Source organism: Oncorhynchus masou, chromosome 17 (genome assembly GCF_036934945.1).
Source record: "Oncorhynchus masou masou isolate Uvic2021 chromosome 17, UVic_Omas_1.1, whole genome shotgun sequence".
Lineage (NCBI taxonomy): Eukaryota > Metazoa > Chordata > Actinopteri > Salmoniformes > Salmonidae > Oncorhynchus > Oncorhynchus masou.
Window position 1 is genome coordinate 37,825,144 of NC_088228.1, and position 21,112 is coordinate 37,846,255.

General features: G+C 48.6%; 1 protein-coding gene across 1 annotated transcript; it reads left to right on the forward strand.

Annotated features, from left to right (window-relative positions):
- The first annotated feature begins 7,954 nt into the window (after positions 1 to 7,954).
- On the forward strand, positions 7,955 to 21,081 carry ap1g2 (adaptor related protein complex 1 subunit gamma 2). Its single transcript, XM_064993257.1, has 22 exons — positions 7,955 to 8,156; positions 8,697 to 8,902; positions 8,986 to 9,110; positions 12,580 to 12,721; positions 12,967 to 13,063; positions 13,286 to 13,362; positions 13,588 to 13,683; positions 14,976 to 15,056; positions 15,859 to 15,957; positions 16,116 to 16,171; positions 16,880 to 16,993; positions 17,106 to 17,246; positions 17,544 to 17,598; positions 17,836 to 17,958; positions 18,101 to 18,190; positions 18,307 to 18,434; positions 18,627 to 18,731; positions 18,911 to 19,046; positions 19,193 to 19,337; positions 19,557 to 19,711; positions 19,889 to 19,987; positions 20,061 to 21,081. The coding sequence occupies exons 2-22, from the start codon at positions 8,702 to 8,704 to the stop codon at positions 20,157 to 20,159; spliced, it is 2,364 nt and encodes a 787-aa protein (XP_064849329.1). The 5' UTR covers positions 7,955 to 8,156; positions 8,697 to 8,701; the 3' UTR covers positions 20,160 to 21,081.
- The last annotated feature ends 31 nt before the right edge of the window (positions 21,082 to 21,112 follow it).

A 21,112-nucleotide genomic window follows, 5' to 3' on the forward strand; every position in this document is an offset into this window, starting at 1 on the left:
GGTGATCTTTTTGTGTCTGTAAAATGTATTATGTGACATGGCTGTGGAAATGACTTTATGTTAAAATATTGATATAATAACCATGATACTGTTGTGTGGTCCTTCCACTACGACTCGGGAAAGCATGCAGTTTATAAGGCTACAGATGAAATAAGTTATGATTAACTTCACAGGGTGGTGAATGTGCACAGTGATCTTGCTGCTCCTTTCCAGTAGATAACGAGAGTCTTATTCTGGTGACATGAATCTGACATGCCGTTTGACAAATACAAATCTCGCTCTTTTGTTCATAATAATCACATTTTATAGGTAACTTACCCGCACTGTATCTGCAAGTTGTTGGCTAGAGCACACGTACCAAGACCAGAGTGGGCACATTCGCAATATAATGCAAACATTTATGGTGATAAATCAGCAGAGTTTAAAATGCGGTGGAAACCCATTTATCTTGTATTTTTATTCGGTACATGGGAATTTAACTGCAAAAGTTAATTTGATGTACACTATGTCATCACGCACAGACTTTTATCCGCGACAAGTCAGTTTGATGGAAACATCTCTCTGGTGGGAAAATGTGCATATTGTTTTTATGCAGATTTTAGAATATTTGCATGAAAATCTGGAATGGAAACCATTTAATTGGCAACAGATTTTCATGCAAATATTCTAAACTTTAATATCTAATTTGTCATCACCTGTATATTTTATCAATGGACTGTTACTTCATTCTTTGTGTGCCCAAAAGAAACAACTGTTTTTCCAGTTTCTTAGTGCTGACTTTGTTAATGTTGTTGTTTCTCTCTCTCTCTCTCGCGCTGGAGCGAGGGAAGGCCATCTCTCTCTCTCTCGCGCTGGTGCAAGGGAAGGCCATCTCCCTCGACTCCTGGCCATGATTTATTTGAAACGCTGCACCCTGATCCCAGCCCTGCTGTTCAGTCCTACTTACTCTACCTGACAACAACGCATCGCTCTTCCTCAGTCTCTCACACACACTAACACATCATCAAACATATGATACCAGTTCACTCTGTGCTACACTTTCTATGTACTCTGATCTCTCAAGGGTAGACTTTTAATGCCCAATTAGACTGGGAAATGAATGGATATTTTTGTTCCACTATCTTATTTTCAGTGTATGTCAACCATACTGATGCTGTGTACCAGTGATATGTACAGTGCCTTCGGAATGTATTCACCCCGTGACTTTTTCCACATTTTGTTACGTTACAGCCTTATTCTAAAATTGATGAGAAAAATGTTTTCCTCATTAATCTACACAAAATACCCCATAATGACAAAGCAAAAACAGTTGTTTTTTATTTTTACGGAAATATCATATTTACATAAGAATTCAGACTTTTTCCTCAGTACTTTGTTGAAGCATATTTGGCAGCGATTACAGCCTCAAGTCTTCTTGGGTATGACGCTACAAGCTTGGCACACCTGTATTTGGGGAGTTTATCCCATTCTTCTCTGCGGATCCTCTCATCCTCTGTCAGGTTGGATGGGGAGTGTTGCTGCACAACTATTTTCAAGTTTCTCCAGAGATGTTAGATCGGGTTCAAGTCCGGGCTCTGGTTGGGCCACTCAAGGACATTGACACTTATCCCAAAGCCATTCCTGCGTTGTCTTGGCTGTGTGCTTAGGGTCGTTGTCCTGTTGGAAGGTGAACATTCGCCCCAGTCTGAGGTCCTGTGTGCTCTGGAGTAGGTTTTCATGAAGGATCTCTCTGTACTTTGCTCCGTTCATCTTTGCCTCGATCCTGACTCGTCTCCCAGTCCCTGCCACTGAAAAACATCCCCTTTGCATTTAGGCCAAAGAGTTCAATCTTGGTTTCCTCATCCTGACTGCGGTCAGGACAGTATTGAGTAATGGGTCTATCATGTTCAAAGCACGTGTTGTGTTCTCTGTGCATTGTTCAATTGTACTCTGTACTTTGTTTGTATTACAAGTAATTAAATGTTTGTGTGTTAGATGTATAGATTCATTAATTAATTGACGTACACGATTGCGTGTAGCAGTGGTCTGCAACAGGCTGCCTGTGGGAGATAACTTTCCATGTACAAATTATTATCATTATGTTCCGGACCCCAACCATCCGCTCTGACAATCGGCCTGCGGCTGAATCTATTTGCCTACCCCGGTGCATAGTTTGTGTATAGATTGTTGGCTGTCCTGTCATCGGGTGAGCCCGGTGTGGCCAGTCATCTACCTGCTGTTCTGGGCCTTCCTGCTTGTCTTCTCGCTGTACTCTGAGCTGGTGGTGTGTGGTATCGGCCTGGACATCATCTGGAGTCCCAGTCTACTTCCTGGGTGTCTACTGGGACAACAAGCCCCAATGCTTCAACACCTTCATGGGTATGACAACCATAATCAGTACTGATGAGGCTCATTACTAGGACCCCCGAGTTCTCCCTGGTCAGGTCATGTGGTCAGGAAAAACTTGTGGACCTAGTGAAGTAGCTCATAACAGTTGAATTGATATTAAATCTCTTATTTTTCGCTCTTTCCCACTAGCAGTGTGTGGGTAAAATCAATGGGGAAGTAAAAAAAAGAAAAAAAGGCCATATTACAACCTGTGTGTTGTGATAATTGTGTTGTTTGTTCTATAACCTGCTAGTTCATATGCCTTGTGACCGTGATATATAGGCCTGAAGGCTGAGACAATAAGAAGACACAGTGGCAGACTAAATTAAACCACACCTTTTATTTCATCACAAAACCGGAGTGCAAAACCGGTGAAGTCCACAAAGCATTTTGCATGTAACAAACAGTTACATGACCTACAGCATGGTCAAGCAAGTTAATGTTTACGACATTTTCGGACTACTGAAGAGCTGTTGGCATAGAACCACAGAGAGTTACCGCAAGTCACAAAGAAAACAGGAGCTGCCTCCACTATTCCAACACCATTTCAACCTCAACATCATCAAATCACCAATGCTTAATCTAATACAGTGACAACTAAAAGACACCAAAAAACGATTTAGTCCAATCTATGTACGCTAAATATGATGTGACTGTCCATGTTTCTGACTCGCCTGACTTGTATAGAAACGCCAATGCCATCCTCCTCTCTTTCATGTTGACGAAGTGGTTTATCACTCTGTCATACAGTACACAATTTTATTTTTTGTTGTCTTAGGCTAGCGAGCAAGCATTTTAGCCAGGTATCCTAACTTCCGTTCATGGGCAACGTTAGCTAGTTAACATTAACCTTCTACATCTAGCTACATATTGAACTTCCATCCTCTCGGGCCAGGGATGCAATGGTTGGATTAGAATTGCCATTATAATCATAGGCCAGTACAGAGAATTAAGTAAAACCACGAGTCAAAATCCCTATCTCCATCCATGGCTAATTTAGGAGAGGGCAAATTTTCGCTAGCTCGCTAGCCCCTTGAGGACAACAAAACAATGAGATGCAATAATTCAAGTTGTTTCTGTCAATGACTTATGCTCCCGATTGCGATTTGATAGGAGTGACGCCAAATCCAAACGGGCTTCCCTTGAAACTTTTTTTTTTTTTTGCTGCACCAGGACCATTCACAGTTGAGCTCACTTAATTATTTTATACTTTTTTTCTATCAAGGGAGGCCAAATGCTCGCTGGCTTCCTTTGCATTCAATGCTATGGGCAGCAACAATGTCATACTTTTTTGGACCAGACAGCATCCGATAAATGGCCTACACATACAGAGATAGTTTGTTCGTTCAGATGCTTTCTCCGGTGAGATACATTCAGCCTCTTGCGAATTGAAGGACAATTAAGAAACACAGAGATGAAAGAAAATATTATTGGAAGTATTTTATTCATTTTTTGGGGGTCAATTTTTGGAGGAAGCCTGGCTTCCCTTGGCATCCATGAATACACACCACTGCTCTTTCACTCTCTTTGTATCTCCTCACTTCCTTATCCCACCCAAGAAAGATAACCCACGTGTGCCAAAAGTTCTGTGTGGTGGTGCACCCAGACATGAGCGATCGGACAGGGAGAAGAAGTACTACTACTGGGGAAGGCATTGGACCCATCTGAATGAACAATGGCACAGACAGAAACACAGACATTTAGTAATGGGGTACCGAGAGAGAGGGGAAGATTTCAAAAGATGGACAGATGCACTATATGCTATAGCACTGGGCTCTCTCTTAAATGTTGACTGGCTTTAAGACTTTACACACATGCCTCAGTGCAACTCTACCTCTTATTCCCAGGAATGTGAGGTGCAATGTCAATATTGGACGGATAAATGTATTTCTTTTTTTTTATATTTAGATGTAACGATCACTTCCCGTAGGACAGGTTTCCCTAACTCAGTCCTCAAGAACCCAAGGTGTGCACATTTTGTTTGTTTTTGCCCTAGCACTACACAGCTGATTCAAATAATCTACTTATCACCAAGTTTCTTTAAATAATTTGAATCAGCTGTGTAGGGCAGAAATCAAAACATGCACCCCTTGTGGTCTCAATCGATTATTTTTGGGGGGTAAATTTTGTTTTGTCTTATTTTTTATTTTGGTATCTGTTAGTTGTGGCAAAGTTGTTCTTACGTTTTAAGAGTGGTATAAAAATGTCTACCACAAGACACCAAAGAAATTGTAATTCCCTAAATGTTTTGGTTTTACTGTATTTCTTTTGTTATCACCCCTTCTCATTGGCTTATGTTATACATGAGTGTAATATATTTTATGGAGTCTTGTTCAACATACTGTATTGTAGAGGGCAGGTGTATGGAAAACTCCTGAATGATCACATCGTTTTATGTGATGATAAAGCCACTTTAAAGTTCTCTCCCCCATAACTTGTCATTATGCATTGATGTTCAAGAATTTATTTTTCACTCTTGCAAAAGAACTAGCATGACCCACTAGCTTTTATTCATGACGCTCAGTTCCATTACATTAGAGTAGCTTCTGACATCTAGTCAATTGCCCCAATTTAAATGTTACATCTACATTGTTAGTCAACTAGCTAGCTTTATAAGTCAGCCTAGCACTAAACTAGTCGCTCATGCTAACAACTAGCTAGCTAACATCTCCGACCATGAGCTCACCAAGCTACTCTAAGAGTCATTGGACGAAGGAGTCTTCTGGAGGGGGAGTTTTGTTAAGATCCCCGACGCTCAGTCTGAACATTAATATGCATCACTTGCGGTACGGTTTTGGAAGCACAAGGATGTTTATCTTTCATATCAGCGAGAAATAATCATACAAAAAGGGTTAAATTGATACACCTTGTTAGGGTTCCCACACGGCCCTATATCCATGTTACAGCGCTTGTTTACGGAAAATGGAAGACGAGGTCGACCTGTGCTAGTAGCTATTCAGCATGCTCAGAACACCTGTGTGTAAACGTAACTCGGGAAGTGTAGCAGAAGTTTCGTTGGATGGAAGCACCCATTGATGTATGGATCTGTGCAAAACTGCATCTTTTTTTATTTGAAGGATTCTTCCTCGCTGATGAAAGATAATGCCATATGTTTCAAAAACTGTAGCGCAAGAGATTATTATTTGACCTTGACGTTATAACTCCGCGTCGGAATTATAGTTCACATAAGGCAGTCGCGGATGACGTTAATGTCTGAGAACTGTAGTGAGAAGGCAGAATGCTGCCTAGTTTTCGAGAGAGAGCATGACCAATGTAATAATGAAAATAATTGATTAATAATAATGTATTTTTGTTTGGTTGTACACATTTAGCATTGATTGGCATTTTTGGTATTACAGTGGTGCTGAGCTCTAGCTATTTCCTGACACTTACTTTCAAGTTTCATTACCCTATTGTATTCTACAATATCAATACAAACCTGCACTGAAACACACAGTAATTTAAAATAGAAGTAATCCCTCACTGTGAGCTGCCACTGAAACTCACATGCTTTGTTACCCAGTTTGCAATGCAACAACAAACAGGTAGCTCGCTCCATGACAATATTACCTCTCGATGTGAAAATGAACATGCCCAATCACACAGCCTCCTTGTGATGCTGAGAAACCCCATACTGGTAGTTCAGTTCACATGAGAATCCTCCCACAAACACAATTACCTCTGCTCCATTTATGTGGTCACATATATGCTCCAGAGGACATTTCTTAACTCTCCATATGATATTCACAGGGCCGGCCCGCTCATTAGGCAGGAGTAGGTTCCCGCCTGTTGCTAAACTGACCAAGATGATTAACAAGGGCAGCATTTTCTGAGCTAAACTGACCAAGATGCACCTCCCAACAACACATAAAACCTCTAATAATTGTGCCCCAAAACAATTACAATTTCTCTCAACCAGTGGCATATAGGCTTTTTAGGTGAGCGCCGATGCCGCCCTGTGATAAGCAGTGCCCACTTGGTCAAAGGCAGATGAGTAAAATATTTTGCTTGTCCATTCCCAGTGCTCCTCTCCAGGGTGATGTTGGAGAGTCCCAAAAATAATCTATCAAAAAGCATGTCGCAGATATAGCCAGGGTAAAACATTCACAATAGTTATAGCAAAATGTCAAGAACTTCAGGCCATTACATCACCTGTTATCATTACTGCATGTCAGTCATGAAAAATGAGCGAATGGACTTGAAAATGGGTGGTATAGACTACTCTCCAATGCGATGTGGTTCTACGAGAACAGTCCAATTTTGCCAAGGCAGAGATGAATGGCCGACACTGAAATGCACCAGTGGATTGCATAAATTCTGACCTGAAACATCAGCCAAATTTGGCATTTTGTGAAACCGATGTCTTTTTCCATTCACCTCATATGTTGCGAGTGGATGGATGTATGACTAGGCCCACATGGATCCTATTGAATTAATAGGGATTGTGTATGTAAATGTTGGTGCATGCGCTTGATTCCGTACTGGGAAGAAATTAATTCTACATTCCCCACTGGATGTACCATATGGTAGAAAGAGTATGTGGGCTTTTTGTAGCCTACAGGCTGGAGATAAAATGTATGACAATAATGACACTTTTTACATTGTGCATGTTTCTCCGATCAAATAGCCAAACTTAAATGGCGCCCAATCAAATAAAAAATGTGCTGACATGTTAGCAAACAACGTATCCTAAAGAGGCTGCTCCCAACTGCTGTCCAGGAGTTTCACCCTGTGGGGTAAATTGTCATGATCAGTGGGTTCAAGTTTGTATCTGTCCATTTTTTTATGAGCTGATCATGGTCAAAAGGAAAAATCTTCTGATTTCCCACTGTGTACACATTGCAAATAGGTTCAGGATAACTCCTGATACAGTTGGGTAGCTGATATGCAGAGCTTAAATAGCCAAATTGAATAGTCACAGGAATCAGGACTAATAGAGCCAACTGCTTGTTTTTCAGGCGACACCTCAGTAAGCATGGCCCGACGCCAACGTCTTTATTTGGTCCTGTCCAGACTTGCCTTGATTTCCACATCTACAGATGTTGTTGTTGTCCCGTCCGAACCAATCATAGAAGGCATTTCTTCTGTCTTGCCTAGGGCTGCAGAACAGTCAGGACAGGCCCGAGATAATCGGCACCACTTTCATGTTATCACACTATGCAAAAAATGATGTGTCACCACTGTTTTGAAACAACATGATGTAATAGAGCTTTTGGCCCACACAACATAAATGTGTTTATTGAATATTCTGACATATCTGCAGTGGCAGGGAAGCAGACGGGAAGAGTTCGTGCTTGCACGCTTTTAAACTTACAAAAAAAATTACGATCATCTCACTGCTCTTGCACACACTGAAATATATATACACACGGCACACACATTTTATGTATGAAAATAATTGTAAAGGAGACTGACCATTTACCTTCATTGTAATTATTCCGGTGATCACTTCTCTATCTGACCATGCACCATCAGTAACTGCACCCCCACCTCATCCATCTTCCACCTGTTGTCAAGGACACCGACCTCCACGTAGATCGCCTACAGTTTTCCTAAGGGGCGGAGTTCAAGCCGAGTCAGAGATCAGATGGCGGAAGTGATGCTGCCATTATGGTTTTCACATTAAGCTTGGGGACCGTACAGTAGGCGTCCATCCAAGATAGCCGCCGAGTAGTTTTAGTTGCCCATTCATTTCTGAGGGAAGAGTTTAATTAATGTTGACAACATCGCTGTTAATTGAGCACAGAAACGGCTTGTTTTTTTTCTAGGGGCGTTTTCACTTTCTGAAGGTAAGCGACTAGCATCGAACTCCCATGTAATCCGAGGTTATCGAGCATTAATTGGCTAAATAAATGCATAGTTGACATCGCTTTGGTAGGGTTTACCCTAAACATCTTGTAAAAGTAGATCGCCTAACGAACTGCATTTCTAGGCAATTGCTGCGGTGTGTTGTGGCTAGCAATGCTAGGTGAATTCATTCGATACATTGTATCAAGATAATATTGACGTCACGGATGCCTGTATCTTGTAAGGTTTATGATTGTACATGGTTGTTTCGTGTTTCACTTTTCATTGTAATTTATTAACAACCCCTGCACTTCAGGATTATTATCTCTCTATTCAAATGACTGTACAGTAAATGTTAATGATTTTACAGGTGCTCATTAATAACTTATTAGTTGTTTTACCTGCTTTGTTGTCCTATGTGCACCGATAGTCAATGCATTTTCTTATTCAGGTTAGTATGTGTGGGTCTTTTTGTATGTCTGTTGAACATCTCTAATTCTGCAACCTCCCTCTTACTGTCCCAAACAAACACATACACACAGGAGCCATGTCTCCGTCTGTGCGCCTGCAGGAGATGATCAGGGTGATCAGAGGAGCCCGTACACAGGGAGAGGAGCGTGGTGTGATCCAGAGGGAGTGTGCTGCAATCCGGGCGCAGTTCAGACAGGCTGACAATGGGACGCGCTCTCACAATCTGGCAAAGCTGCTGTATGTGCACATGCTGGGTTACCCCGCCCACTTCGGTCAGGTAATGAAAAGTGTCTCTTAAGATGTCTGTAGTGTTGGTATATTTGTATCCCAACAACTCCCCAACTCCCTCTCTGATCTCAGATGGAGTGTGTGCGTCTGATTGCCAGCCCTCGGTACAATGAGAAGCGTGTTGGGTACCTGGGTGCCATGATGCTTCTAGACGAGAAGCAGGATGCGAGCCTTCTCATCACTAACTCCATCAAGAAGTAAGGACAGTTTTATCAGTAATTTTACCATGAAATTGGAAGTATGAAAATTTTGAAGTGATTACTGCATTGTTGGGAAAGAGCTAGCATTTCACTGTACTTGTGAACGTGAAAACAAATCTTGAAACTTGTGTAAGACAGACAGACGTAACTACGACAATCAGAGAGACATGACTCTGGAAAAAGTCACACACAAAAAAAGTCAAAAAGACCGAACGCCGGGGTGGGCGGGCGGAACGAACGCCGGGGCGGGCGGGCGGAACGAACGCCGGGGCGGGCGGGGCGGAACGAACGCCGGGGCGGGCGGGCGGAACGAACGCCGGGCGGGCGGGGCGGAACGAACGCCGGGGCGGGCGGGCGGAACGAACGCCGGGCGGGCGGGCGGGGCGGAACGAACGCCGGGGCGGGCGGGCGGGCGGAACGAACGCCGGGGCGGGCGGGCGGGGCGGAACGAACGCCGGGGCGGGCGGGAGGGCGGCACGACGGGCGGGCGGATGGAACGAGCGCCGGGACGGTCAGGCAGACGGAGCGGACAGAACGCCGGGGCGGACGGGACAGAACGCCGGGGCGGACGGGACAGAACGCCGGGGCGGACGGGACGGAACGCCGGGATGGGCGGACGGAACACCGGGGTGGACGGAACGCTGGGACGGGCCGGGACGGACAGAACGGACGACGGGCCGGGGGGGACAGAACGAACGCTGGGACAGAACGAACGCCGCGACGGACGGAACGAACGCTGGGACGGACGGAACGCTGGGACGGAACGCTGGGACGGAATGCTGAGACGGTCGGAACGCTGAGACGGTCGGACGGACGGAACGCTGGGTCGGGACGACGGGCCGGGACGGACAGAACGGATGACGGGCCGGGGGGGACAGAACGAACGCCGGGACAGAACAGACGGAACGAACGCTGGGACGGACGGACGGAACGCTGGGACGGAACGCTGGGACGGACGGAACGCTGGGACGGACTGACGGAACGCTGGGACGGACGGAAGGACGGAACGCTGGGACGGACGGAGCGCTGGGACGGCCGGGCGGAATGCTGGGACGTTCGGACGGAACGTCGGACGGACGGGCGGAACGCTGGGACGGGCGGGCGGAACGCTGGGACGGGCGGACGGAACGCTGGGACGGACGGACGGAACGCTGGGACGGACGGACGGAACGCTGGGACGGCCGGACGGACGGAACGCTGGGACGGCCGGACGGACGGAACGCTGGGACGGACGGGCGGGCGGAACGCTGGGACGGACGGGCGGGCGGAACGCTGGGACGGACGGGCGGGCGGAACGCTGGGACGGACGGGCGGGCGGAACGCTGGGGGGCGGGCGGGCGGAACTGGGCTGGGACGGGCGGACGGAACGTCGGACGGACGGAACGCTGGGACGGACGGACGGAACGCTGGGACGGTCGGACGGACGGAACGCTGGGACGGCCGGACGGACGGAACGCTGGGACGGCCGGACGGGCGGAACGCTGGGACGGACGGACGGGCGGAACGCTGGGACGGGCGGACGGGCGGAACGCTGGGACGGGCGGAACGCTGGGACGGGCGGACGGGCGGAACGCTGGGACGGGCGGACGGGCGGAACGCTGGGACGGCCGGACGGGCGGAACGCTGGGACGGATTGACGGAAAGCTGGGACGGTCGGACGGAACGCTGAGACTGTCGGCCGGACGGACGGAACGCTGAGACTGTCGGCCGGACGGACGGAACGCTGAGACTGTCGGCCGGACGGGCGGAACGCTGGGACGGGCGGACGGGCGGAACGCTGGGACGGACGGACGGAACATTGAGACTGTCGGACGGACGGACGGAACATTGAGACTGTCGGACGGAACGCTGAGACGGTCGGCCGGACGGACTGACGGAACGCTGAGACGGCCGGACGGACGGAACGCTGAGACGGACGGGTGGACGGAAGGACGAAACTCTGGGACGGATTGACGGACGGAACGCTGAGACGGACGGGTGGACGGAAGGACGAAACTCTGGGACGGATTGACGGAAAGCTGGGACGGTCGGACGGAACGCTGAGACTGTCGGCCGGACGGACGGAACGCTGAGACTGTCGGCCGGACGGACGGAACGCTGAGACTGTCGGGTGGACGGAAGGACGAAACTCTGGGACGGATTGACGGAAAGCTGGGACGGTCGGACGGAACGCTGAGACTGTCGGACGGACGGACGGAACATTGAGACTGTCGGACGGAACGCTGAGACGGTCGGCCGGACGGACTGACGGAACGCTGAGACGGCCGGACGGACGGAACGCTGAGACGGACGGGTGGACGGAAGGACGAAACTCTGGGACGGATTGACGGAACGCTGGGACGGTCGGACGGAACGCTGAGACTGTCGGCCGGACGGACGGAACGCTGAGACTGTCGGCCGGACGGACGGAACGCTGAGACGGTTGGACGGACGGACGGATGGAACGCTGAGACGGTCGGACGGACGGAACGCTGAGACGGACGGACGGACGGAACGCTGAGGCGGACGGACGGAACGCTGAGGCGGCCGGACGGACGGAACGCTGAGGCGGCCGGACGGACGGAACGCTGAGGCGGCCGGAACGCTGAGACGGACGGAACGCTGAGACGGCCGGAAGGACGGAACGCTGGGACGGACTGAACGCTGGGACGGCCGGAAGGACGGAACGCTGGGACGGCCGGAACGCTGGGACGGCCGGAAGGACGGAACGCTGGGACGGTCGGACGGAACATTGAGACTGTCGGACGGACGGACGGAACACTGAGACGGTCGGCCGGACGGACTGACGGAACGCTGAGACGGCCGGACGGGCGGAACGCTGAGACGGCCGGACGGGCGGAACGCTGAGACGGCCGGACGGACGGAACGCTGAGACGGAGGACGGACGGGTGGACGGAAGGACAAAACGCTGGGACGGATTGACGGAACGCTGGGACGGTCGGACGGAACGCTGAGACTGTCGGCCGGACGGACGGAACGCTGAGACTGTCGGACGGACGGACGGACGGAACGCTGGGACGGATGGACGGGCGGAACGCTGAGACGGACGGACGGAACGCTGAGACGGACGGACGGACGGAACGCTGAGACGGTCGGACGGACGGAACGCTGAGACGGTCGGACGGACGGAACGCTGAGACGGTCGGCCGGACGGAATGACGGAACGCTGAGACGGAATGACGGAACGCTGAGACGGACGGACGGAACGCTGAGACGGTCAGCCGGACGGACGGACGGAACGCTGAGACAGACGGACGGAACGCTGAGACAGTCGGACGGAACGCTAACATAGTCAGACAGACGGACCGAATGCTGACACAGTCGGACAGCATTCTCATACAGTTCCATGATCATGTCTAGTCTGTGTACGATCAATGTTGCCATACATAAACATTGAACTAGTGGTCTAGTAACCTCTACCTGAGCACAAAGCAATTGATGAATTCTCATTAAACCCCCATCTCAGTGACCTGTCCCACAGCAGTCAGTATGTCCAGTCTCTGGCTCTGTGTACTCTGGGCTGTATGGGCTCAGCTGAGATGTGTCGAGACCTGGCCCCAGAGATCGACCGCCTCCTCAGAGCCTCTAACTCCTACATCAAAAAGAAGGTGAGCAGTCTCTGTAGACACACACACACACACAATGCCACTCCTTTCATCACGCCTTCATGGCTGACCTTGGTAATGCAGAAACCCAAACCAATCCATCTTGAGCACTACTGTAAAACACTGCATTGCAACAGACTAAGGGGAAGCGTCATGCAGACTGAACTGAGGGTGAGACGTAAAGTGATGCGCTGACATTGAAGGTTGTCTTTGTTATGAAGCTGATCGCGATGACACTGACATTTCAGGCCGCTCTTTGTGCGGTGCACATTGTGAGGAAAGTACCAGAACTAGGAGAGCTGTTTACCCCTGCATCTCGATCCCTGCTCTCTGAAAAGAACCACGGTGAGTCTGTCGTCATTTGTTTTGCTCTTCTTATATTACCGGCTGTTCACTGTCTGCTCCTTTCTGTCAATCTTCCTGTGCCTAACTGTTTCACAGTCTGTTACGTTTGAGTACAATATCTCGTCTTGTATTTTGACAGATTAGCCATTACTATGTATGTTTTAGGTTAGTAAACAGTGTCCGTGTGGCAATCATTCCCCCCGTGGTTTGGTCTGATTGCAGGGGTGTTACATGGAGCTGTGGTTCTGATCACTGAGCTGTGTGAGCGCAACCCAGAAACACTAGAGCAGTTTCGCAAGGTAAAATGCACATACACACACTCACACAGCTCATCTCACCCCATTCCAGTACATCCACTCAACTTGAGACATTACATTTCAGCCCCTTGAAAATTATAGATTTGGTTATACGCTGTAACAAATGCCAAATCGATACTTGTGAAAAATAGTACACGGTTGCACGTTCTCCCACATCCTTAGATGATGATCTGTGATTTTGACTCCGTGTGTGTGTGTTTGGTCTAGGTGGTGCCGGAGCTGGTCCAGATAATGAAAGGCCTGGTGATGTCTGGTTACTCTCCAGAACACAACGTGGCTGGTATCAGTGACCCCTTCCTACAGGTCAGTGTTTTAAATCATTTATTTTACCAGGTGAATTGGAGTCACTTTTGTGACTGAACATGCATATACTACATGACCAAATGTATGTGGACACCTGCTCTTCAAACATCTCGTTCCAAAATCATGGGGATTAATATGGAGTTGGTCCCCTCTTTGCTGCTATGACAGCCTCCACTCTTCTAGGAAGGCTTTCCACTAGATGTTGGAACATTGCTGCTGGGACTTGCTTCCATTCAGCCATGAGCATTAGTGAGGTCAGTAACTGATGTTGGTCGATTAGGCCTGGCTCGCAGTCGGCTTTCCAATTCATCCCAAAGGTGTTCCATGGGGTTGAGGTCAGGGCTCTGTGCAGGCCAGTCAAGTTCTTCCACAGCCGATCTCGACAAACCATTTCTGGATGGACCTTGCTTTGTGCACAGGGACATTGTCATGTTGTTACAGGAGAGGGTCTTCCCCAAACTGTTGCCACAAATTTGGAAGCACAGACTCGTCTAGAATGTCATTGTATGCTGTAGTGTTATTATTTCCCTTCACTGGAACTAAGGGGCCGAGTCTGAACTATGAAAAACTTACCCAGACCATTATTCCTCCTCCACCAAACTTTAGCACCATGTATTTGGGCAGGTAGCTTTCTCCTGGCATCCACCAAACCCAGATTCATCCATCGCACTGCCAGATGGTGAAGTGTGATTCATCACTCCCGAGAATGCGTTTCCACAGCTCCAGAGTCCAATGGCAGCGAGCTTTACACCACTCCAGCCGACACTTGGCATTGCTGCGCATGGTGCTCTTAGGATTGTTTGTGGCTGCTCGGCCATGGAAACCCATTTCATGAGGCTCCCGACAAACGGTTATTGTGCTGACATAGTTTCCAGAGGCAGTTTGGGACTCGGTAGGGAGTGTTGCAACCGAGGACAGATGGGTTTTACACGCTAGGCGCTTCAGCACTCGGCGGTCATGTTCTGTGAGCTTGTGTGACCTACCACTTTGCGGCTGAGCTGTTGTTGCTCCTATATGTTTCCACTTCACAATAACAGCACTTGACCTGGGCAGACAATTGACAAACTGACTTGTTGGAAATGTGGCATCATATGACGCTGCCACGTTGAAAGTCACTGAGCTCTTCAGCGAGGCCATTATACTGCCAATGTTTGTCTATTGGAGATTGCATGGCTGTGTGCTAGATTTTATTCACCTGTCAGCAACGGCTGAAATAGCCGAATCCACTATTTGAAGTGCCGCCCACATTGAGTATATATAGTGTATTTTTCTTTCTGTCTATCCATCACTAGGTGCGCATTCTTCGGTTGCTGAGGATCCTGGGTCGTAATAACGAAACAGCTAGTGATGCCGTAAATGACCTGCTGGCCCAGGTACAGTAATGAAACCACACACAAGGATTCACACGGCAGGATTTTCACCAGTAAATAGTCTTGCAGGGTTGTTGTTGTTGTTGAAATGATTCTATTTAAGCAATAAAGGCCCGAGGTGGTGTGGTATATCGCCAATATACCACGGCTTAGCGCTGCTCTTATGTACGACGCAACGCGGAGTGCCTAGACACAGCCCTCAGCCGTGGTATATTGGCCATATACCACAAACCCCAGAGGTGCCTTATTGCTATAATAAACTGGTCGCTAATGTAATTAGAGCAGTAAAAAAATAATTATTTTTTCATACCCGTGGTATGCAATCTGATATAGCACCCTCTGTCAGCCAATCAGCATTCAGGGCTCAAACCTCACAGTTTATGATTCAATATTTATATACTTTTTCTTTTTTTCTTTTCCCCTTTTTTGTTGTTGAATTTTACTCCTTTTTCTCCCCAATTTCGTGGTATCGGGAGAGACGAAGGTTGAAAGTCATCCGTCCTCCGATACACAACCCAACCAAGCCGCACTGCTTCTTAACACAGCGCGCATCCAACGCGGAAGCCAGCCGCACCAATGTGTCGGAGGAAACGGCGTGCACCTGGCAACCTTGGTTAGCGCGCACTGCGCCCGGCCCTCCACAGGAGTCGCTGGTGCGCGATGAGACAAGGATATCCCTACCGGCCAACCCCTCCCTCACCCGGACGACGCTAGGCCAATTGTGCGTCGCCCCACGGAACTCCCGGTCGCGGCCGGTTACGACAGAGCCTGGGCGCGAACCCATATATACTGCTTCTTTATACAGGTGGCCACGAACACAGACAGCAGTAAGACCGCAGGCAGCGCTGTGTTGTATGAAACAGTTCTCACGGTCATGGACATCAAATCGGAAAGTGGCTTGAGGGTAAGTGCCGCGTGTGATACCATCATCAAGTCAGTTGTTGTTTGTATGTGTTCACATCTTTTTGAATGTGCTACAGGTGGTAGAGGCCAATGCAGCTAACATGGATGTACATCAGAGGCCATATGTCTAGGTTGTGTTTTGTTGTGTGTGTGCGACAGGTCCTAGCTGTGAACATCCTGGGGCGATTTCTTCTGAACAACGATAGGAACATCCGGTTAGTGCCCCCCTCCCCCCCCCCTCTCTCTCCCTTTTATCTCATCTGGTCCTGATTTGGTCCTTCTTCATGGTTTCTAACCCATTGCTTAGAAGCTTATTGTTGCTTAGAAGCTCATTGTTGCCCGAGGCAGACACACCTGTGTGTTCTAATGAATCTAAACACAGTCAGTAATGTCTATTCCTGTGATTGTTGAGCTAGAGGCCTGACCGTGACAGACAGGGTTGTGGGGCTGTCTGTACGCTGTGTGGGCTAACGATCACATATAAGTTTCCTTTTTATTTGTCTGTTCCTGATGGGATTGTTCCCGTAGGGGCCTGTCTGGCCCAGCAGGTTATTCTGGTCCTGGTCCCAGGCTTAAAGCGCGTCCTCCCTGTGGCTGGTGGAACGCTGCTAGACTGGATCAGCGCAGATGTGACCATTCTCTCCTCATGCAGAGTGATCGCAGATCGTTACACCAGATATACATTTCAAAGACCTTAAACTTAAGAGGAGAGCGGTCAGGCAGCACACAGCTAAAATGTTTGCGGAAGATGCGTGATTGAGGGAGACCTTGGAAATGGTAGTTGCAGAAGTAAAGTTTGTTCCATGAAATGTGTCCATGCACCAGTTGTGTTGATAAACTAGCCCTTCTACACGTCCAGAAACACACACAAATGTAACGCGTCTTTCTCTTTCTATGTCTAAAACCTTTTTGTCCGTGCACAGGTACATCTCAATGACTTCCCTACAGAAGATTGTTCAGACGGACCACAATGCAGTGCAGCGTCACAGAGGGACCATAGTGGACTGCCTGAAGGACCAGGATGCCTCTGTCAAACGGTACTGTGTTGATATCTGAACGTGCACTGCCAGTTAGCCACAATGGACAGTGGCATATGACTGTAGAGAGTAACAGTATCTAGTTACCATCTTCTTTGTGTTTATCCCTCAGCCGGGCACTGGAGCTTTCTCTGGCCCTAGTGTCAGCCGTCAACATCCGCTCTCTGATGAAGGAGCTGCTCCTCTTCCTCTCCAGCTGTCCCCCAGAGCTCAGAGCACACACCACCTCGGGCATCTTCAACGCTGCAGAGAGGTACTGGGCTGACCCCGTCACCTGTCTAGCGGGCTTTAAATGACTCTGTGTATCTGGATGTCTCATGTTGTATCTCTGTCTATGTGAATGTTTCCCTGTCCCTGTGTCAGGTTGTGGTACTGTGTTTCTGTCTTGCTCTCTGTGTCTGTATGTGTCTCACTGCCATCGGGCTGTTCTACCACTGAGCACACACAGGCCTAGCCAGTAGCCTGCCCTCGCAGAGGGTCACTGTCTGTGTTTGTGTCTGAGCCGCAGCACTGAACACCACTGAGTCTCTTGTCTCCGTGTCTCTGTCAGGTATGCTCCCTCTCAGCGCTGGCACATTGACACCATCCTGCATGTCCTCACCACGGTAAATACTGACACTATTGCACCACAATCACCTGGTGACTGCACAACTGGTTTTAACTACCGTACGACTTGTTATAACTATGACCAGCTATTGTAAATAACCCCAAGATGTATCCCACTTATATCACCCCGCTGTACTTCAAGCTGTCTGGGTGGCCACGCACACATTGCCACTTTTTGCCCTGTCTGGACTAGTCGAGACCTTTCCTGTGTTTGACAGTAGTACCATCTCGTTTAGGCAGGGGGCGACGTGAGGGACGAGACGGTTCCCAACCTGATCCAGCTCATCACCACAGCGACAGAACTCCACTGCTACACGGTCCACAAGCTGTACAGAGCCCTGATTACAGACATCTCAGTGGTATGACTTTAGTGTGAATGTGTTTGTGTGCCACGCTCTGTCGAAATGTGATTTGTGTTATCAGTCCGGAAGACCTCAATGCCCTGGTTCACCTCTATTCTCAGCTGTGGAACTGTGCAACATTGTTGGTTTGTGTGTGCAGCAATCCCTGGTACAGGTGGCATGCTGGTGTATTGGGGAGTATGGAGACCTGCTTCTGAGAGGCGAGTGTGAGGAGACAGAACCTGTTCAGGTACATGAGGGAGGATGGTCGTTTTAACACCGGCATGGTTAATACCCATTGACGATACAATATTATCTGTCATAAAACCGAGACGGTTCTTGTTGTGTCCTCTGTCCTGCCATTAGGTGGCAGAGGATGACGTCCTGGACGCCTTGGAAACGGTTCTACAGTCGCATATGTCGTCGCCGGCAACCAGGGGCTTCGCTCTCACAGCGACAATGAAACTCAGCACACGCATAACACACAACGTGGAGTAAGCATCATTATCTCGCACCCCTCAGAACACAGCTTCAACCGCTAGACAGCAGCCACTGAAAACTGCGTATGTCAGTTTTGCCCACTGCGTGGGGGTCTTGGGACTTGTGACTCTCATTGCTGACGTAGAGAACACTAAAATAGCTTCTTGTTTGCTTCTGCTTTTCCTCTCCTCGGCCCTGTCCGGCAGTCGCATTAGGAGCGTTGTCAGCATCTACGGCAGCTGCATCGACGTGGAACTCCAGCAGAGGGCAGTGGAATACAACGCTCTGTTTAAGAAATACGACCACATGAGGTAGTCCATATGCATACAGTGTATTGTCAGTGATAGCCAATGATGTATACATATATTGTTATATCTATGAATACAACGCTGAGGGGAAATGGCAGCCCCTCGGTGACTCAATTATGGTCTTCGTCATGGTAGCCACTTTTGCTTTGCCCATTACACTGCTAAGAGAGCTGTGTTCGCAGGGCTGCCGTTCTGGAGAGAATGCCAGTGATTGACAAGAGCTCACCGGGACATACCAATGGAGAATCAGCAGGGGGGTCTATCAAAGAGATGGAGCCAACCAAACGGACACAGGAAGTAGTATTACCTACTAACCAGGTAAGGGATGAAAATGACTGCAATAAACTTTGGTAGTTCAGCAATCTGGATATGAAGTATAGACTTGACGTATAGTGTCCTTTCTCAAGCGAAACCTCTCAAAAGTAACTCAATTTGGAATATTTCCCTCATTTTCCCTTGTCAAGGTGTGTGATCTGTTGGACCTGCTAGGTGGTTCTGGGGAGCCTCCCCAGCCCAGCCCCGCCCCGTCCACCACAGCGTTAGGCCCTGTTAGCAGCACGGCTGGGGGAGACTTACTGGACCTGCTGGGAGGCCTGGACGTCACACCTGGTGAGACACGGAGCTGCTGAGTGAGAGTGAACGAGAAACGGAGATGGGGCTTTTCAGAGAGATGGAAAAAACCATCAGAAATACATTATGAAGATGTACTTGAATGAACACATGCGAAAGATGCACCACATCTTCATAATGTATTTAGTGATGGTCTGTTTTGTGGTGCTGAATTTCATGGGCCCCCAGTGTGACCGATGTTTCTTTGTGTTTCCATAGTGCCACCTAGTGTTACAGTGTATGAGAAGAACGGCGTGACACTGAAACTACAGACTGACAGACAGACAGACACGGGCATGACCATTACCCTCACTGCCACCAACTCTACTGACAGGGAGATCACCAGCCTCACCCTGCAAGCAGCAGTACCCAAGGTCTGTCCGTCTGTCTTTGGGTCCGCCTGTCAGGCTACCTTACTTACCTTATTTGGTATTCCAAACTTGTACGTTATGAGTAGACCCCTCTAGACCATGTGACCAGACCAGGAAAAAACCCTGGGCTCTAATTATAGGCTATTCATGACCTTTGTCTCTCACTCCCATCCGCCTCAGAGTGTCCAGTTACAGATGAAGGCTCCGAGTGGTGATGTCATCCCCGCACACGGCTTAGGTCAGGTGACCCAGACTGTGCTCCTCAACAACCCCAACAAGGTGGGTCTTTGTTCAGTCAGTCCGTGGTTGCCACACTCCCAATGAGCTAAACATTCACTTCCTTCCCAACCAGGTGAGTCTGAAAATGAGGGTGCGCGTGTGCTACACCAGCCAGGACTTTGTCTGCCAGGACACGGTTCAGATCGACTCATTTCCCAGCCCCGCCTGGTAATGACATCTGAAATCAACCTGTCTATCAACACTGACATCAGACCATGGAAGGATCGACAACCGCCCAGGAGTGGGGATCCATTCTACCTGACAGCTGCCTGTCAATCATACACAGAGGGTATCCTCTGTCAATCAACTATTCTACAGTACAACCTCATGTTTTTCCAAATGACTCTTCTTTATTTTTCTAAATGGCTGACCCTCAAGAACTGTGGAAAATGTCCCTCTACAGTTGGCAGGGATTTATGTAGATAAACTCTTGATACTGTCACCCTAAAAGCCATTGTCACCATGACCTTTTCAGCTTCTGATTGGACTACTGGTATTACATTTCCCATAGCATAACCAACAGTATTAATGGCACTATCTTTGGTGTCACATCAACCAACAATAGTAATATGCAGCTGTCTGCCTGGCCCCGTGGGACTTGTCCAATCAGAAGATAAATCTATCCTGAGAACTGTGCAACCAAGACTGTCCCCCTGAAAGGCGTCTGTCGGGATAGTCGTTTAATAAGAGAGTCCCTTGAAGTCTTGACCCGTGCAACCGCGACAACTTTTCTTTCACTCCAGGACTACTTACCTACCGACTGTTGTGGCTCACTGTTACTGTTCCCTCTCGTCAATCTGAGCCGTGTGATTAGCATCCACTAACACTACGCCTTATCCATACTTAAAGGTACATGCCTTCCATTGGTGGACTCTCCTCCTCCCTACCTCTATTTACCAACTGCTCTTCTCTTCCCCTGTGCCTGTCACTCAGAACCCCTTTTGGAGCTGAGGTATTATCACCTATGTGTATATAGACTTTATTTTGAGGTGGGAGTTGCTGTTTTATCTGTGAACGACGTGTCGTACCGGGAAAGAGAATTCAGTTTGTGTGCATTGCCTTTGACATTTGTAATTAAAGGTTATCAAATTGAATTGTGAATGCATTATGTTCAGAGTTCATAAC

What these genes read in the sequence shown, in the direction of transcription:
- ap1g2 (XM_064993257.1), top strand. Translation starts at nt 8,702, where the DNA reads ATGTCTCCGTCTGTGCGCCTGCAGGAGATGATCAGGGTGATCAGAGGA. An exon ending in ATCACTAACTCCATCAAGAA is followed by an intron (nt 9,111 to 12,579) that starts GTAAGGACAGTT and finishes CCCCCATCTCAG; the next exon opens with TGACCTGTCCCACAGCAGTC. An exon ending in CAGGATGCCTCTGTCAAACG is followed by an intron (nt 16,994 to 17,105) that starts GTACTGTGTTGA and finishes TTTATCCCTCAG; the next exon opens with CCGGGCACTGGAGCTTTCTC.